Source organism: Otolemur garnettii, unplaced genomic scaffold (genome assembly GCF_000181295.1).
Source record: "Otolemur garnettii isolate 467f Iridium unplaced genomic scaffold, OtoGar3 scaffold00174, whole genome shotgun sequence".
Classification (NCBI taxonomy): Eukaryota; Metazoa; Chordata; class Mammalia; order Primates; family Galagidae; genus Otolemur; species Otolemur garnettii.
Genome location: NW_003852569.1, coordinates 2883308 through 2886083, shown reverse-complemented (window position 1 = coordinate 2886083; position 2776 = coordinate 2883308). Strand labels below are relative to the sequence as shown.

The 2776-nt window shown below is 45.1% G+C and overlaps 1 protein-coding gene across 1 annotated transcript in view; it reads left to right on the top strand.

Annotated features, from left to right (window-relative positions):
• The window catches only part of CUNH1orf54 (chromosome unknown C1orf54 homolog), a 12448-nt gene that overhangs the window by 5836 nt on the left and 3836 nt on the right, over window positions 1–2776 (top strand). The window contains exons 3-4 of the mRNA XM_012811742.2: window positions 1651–1737; window positions 2128–2186. Of these exons, the coding sequence (XP_012667196.2) occupies window positions 1651–1737; window positions 2128–2186 (146 nt within the window). The remainder of the gene's footprint in view (window positions 1–1650; window positions 1738–2127; window positions 2187–2776) is intronic.

Sequence of the window (2776 nt, the reverse complement as noted above, 5' to 3'; positions counted from 1 at the left end):
CTTAGCCGCTTGAGCCACAGGCGCCGAGCCCTGGGGCTGGGTTTGAACCCACCACCTCCGGCATATGGGGCCGGTGCCTTACTCCTTTGAGCCACAGGCACCACCCAACCCAGCTGGCTCATTTAAGAAAGTAGATAACTAACTGGGCATGGTGGTGGGTGCCTATAGTCCCAGCTACTAAGGAAGCTGAGGCAAACAGGATTGCTTGAGCCCAAGAGTTTAAAGTTGCTGTGAGCTAGGGTGACAGAATGAGAACTTGTCTCAAAAAATAAAAGAAGAGAAAGCAAAAGAAAGCAGATGTTAGGGCGGCACTTGTGGCTCAGTGAGTAGGGCGCCGGCTCCATATACCAAGGGTGGCAGGTTCAAATCTGGCCCCAGCCAAACTGCAACAACAAAATAGCTGGTTGTTGTGGCAGGCTTTTATACTCCAGCTACTCTGGAGGCTGAGGCAAGAGAATCACCTAAGCCCAGGAGTTGGAGGTTGCTGTGACACCACACCACTTTACCAAGGGCAACAAAGTAAGACTTTGTCCTTAAAAAAAAACAAGAAAGCAGAGGCTAAATGGTTTGTTCAGAGTTGTTCCACTAGTTAGCAATGAAGCTGGGACTAAAACTCAATTCCAAAAATTAAAGGTATATGTTATTTGTGAGAGACACAGATTAGAAAAGACCTTGCACAGGGGTGGTGGTGCCTGTGGCTCAAGGAGTAGGGCGCTGGCCCCATATACCAGAGGTGGTGGGTTCAAACCTGGCCCTGCCAAAAACCGCAAAAATAAAAGAAAAGAAAAGATCTCACACAAGTAGAATAAGGTCTGGAGTTTACTAAGTAGAAGATTTGGTGCTTTCAATTTCTGTTCTTTTTCCTCTTCCTACCTTATTTATAGGGTTTGCAGGGATCTGAAAGCACAGAGGAACAGGCCTCATTGCAGACATGGAGCCCAGGAGACTGAGAAGCTTTTAGAGGTGCAGAGGCAGGCAGATGGTATAACACTTGGAGGGAAGGCAGAAAGGAAACATGTAGAACTGAGCTCAACTCTATTTTATTATTATTATTTTTTTGAGACGGAGTCTCACTTTGCTGCCCTTGGTAGAGTGTCATGGCATCATAGCTCACAGCAACCTCAAACCCTTGAGCTCAAGCAATTCTCTTGCCTCAGCCTCCCAAGCAGCTGGGACTACAGGCGCTCACCACAATGCTTAGATATTTTTAAAGATGGGGGTCTTGGGCGGCGCCTGTGGCTCAGTTAGTAAGGCGCTGGCCCCATGTACCAAGGGTGGCGGGTTCTAACCCAGCCCTTGCCCTGGCCAAACTGCAACAAAAAAATAGCCAGGTGTTGTGGTGGGTGCCTGTAGTCCCAGCTACTTGGGAAGCTGAGGTAGGAGAATCACCTAAGCCTAGGAGCTGGAGGTTGCTGTGAGCTGTGAGGACTCAGCACTCTACCGAGGGTGACAAAGTAAGACTCTGTCTCTAAAAAAAGTCTCACTCTTGCTCAGGCTGGTCTCAAGCTCAGGCAATCCACCTGCCTCAGCCTCTCAAAGTGCTAGAATTATAGGCATGGCCACCTTGCCTGGCCTGAGCTCAACTCCAGATGTCCTTAAGCTGGTAAGGAGTTCCAGATGCCCCTTGACCTATGGTCCTTGTCCCCATAGGACAAGAATATGAAGATGGAGAGAGCCTGGAAGAGGATTATTACTATTATCAGGTTGTCTATTACTACACAGTCACCCCCACTTATGGTGAGTACATGAAAGGTTCTGATCTTTTGCTGGGTGGAGAGAAGGCTTGGGGATATTTAGTTCTGAGACTTTGCCCTTCACTATGCAATAGAGCAACTGGGTTAGAGAGAAATTTGGCTATGAATAAAAACTATCAAGACTCATGATGTTATTTCTCAAGCTAGTGATTTTTAATTCTTTGGAAAATGGTTGAGACAACTAAAAAAATTTCAAATTTGTAAATTATTTTTGGATTCTACATTGAAAATACAAATACATACACATTCACAAACATTTTAAACATTAAAGTTAATTAAAATTGGATTGTACCAATAAATTTTTTAACTTGAGCAAATTATTCAGAGTCACTTTTTTCCTTTGTTACTACTGATTTTTTTTTCTCTTCCACAGATGACTTTGGTGCAAATTTCACCATTGATTACTCCATGTTTGAGTCAGAGGACAGGCTGGTGAGTGACTGCTACATTTGTGAGGGTCAGGATAAGTAATAATTAAAAAGAAACTGAGGGGCCAGGCTCATGTCTATAATCCTAGTACTTTGGGAAACCAAGGCAAGAAGATCAGGATCGCTTGAGGTCAGAAGTTTGAGACCAGCCTGAGCAAGAGTCAGACCCTGTTTTTATTTTATTTTAAAGGTTTTTGCAGTTTTTGGCCAGGGCCAGGTTTTAACCCCACACCTCCGGTATATGGGACTGGTGCCCTACTCCTTGAGCCACAGGTGCCACCCAGACCGTGTTTTTACAAAAAATAAAAAAGTTAGCTGTGTGTGGTGGCTACTAGTAGCTAGTAGTCCTAGCTACTCGGGAGGCTGAGGCAAGAGGATTGCTAGAGCCAAGGATTTGAGGTTGCTATGAGCTGTGATGGTGACACTGCACTCTAGCTAAGGCAACAGAGTGAAACTCTCTCTCAAAAGGAAAAACAAAACTGGGTAGTACCTGTGGCTCAAAGGAGTAGGGCGCCGGCCCCATATACCAGAGGTGGTGGGTTCAAACTGAGCCCCGGCAAAAAACAACAACAACAAAAAAAAAAAAAAAAAAAA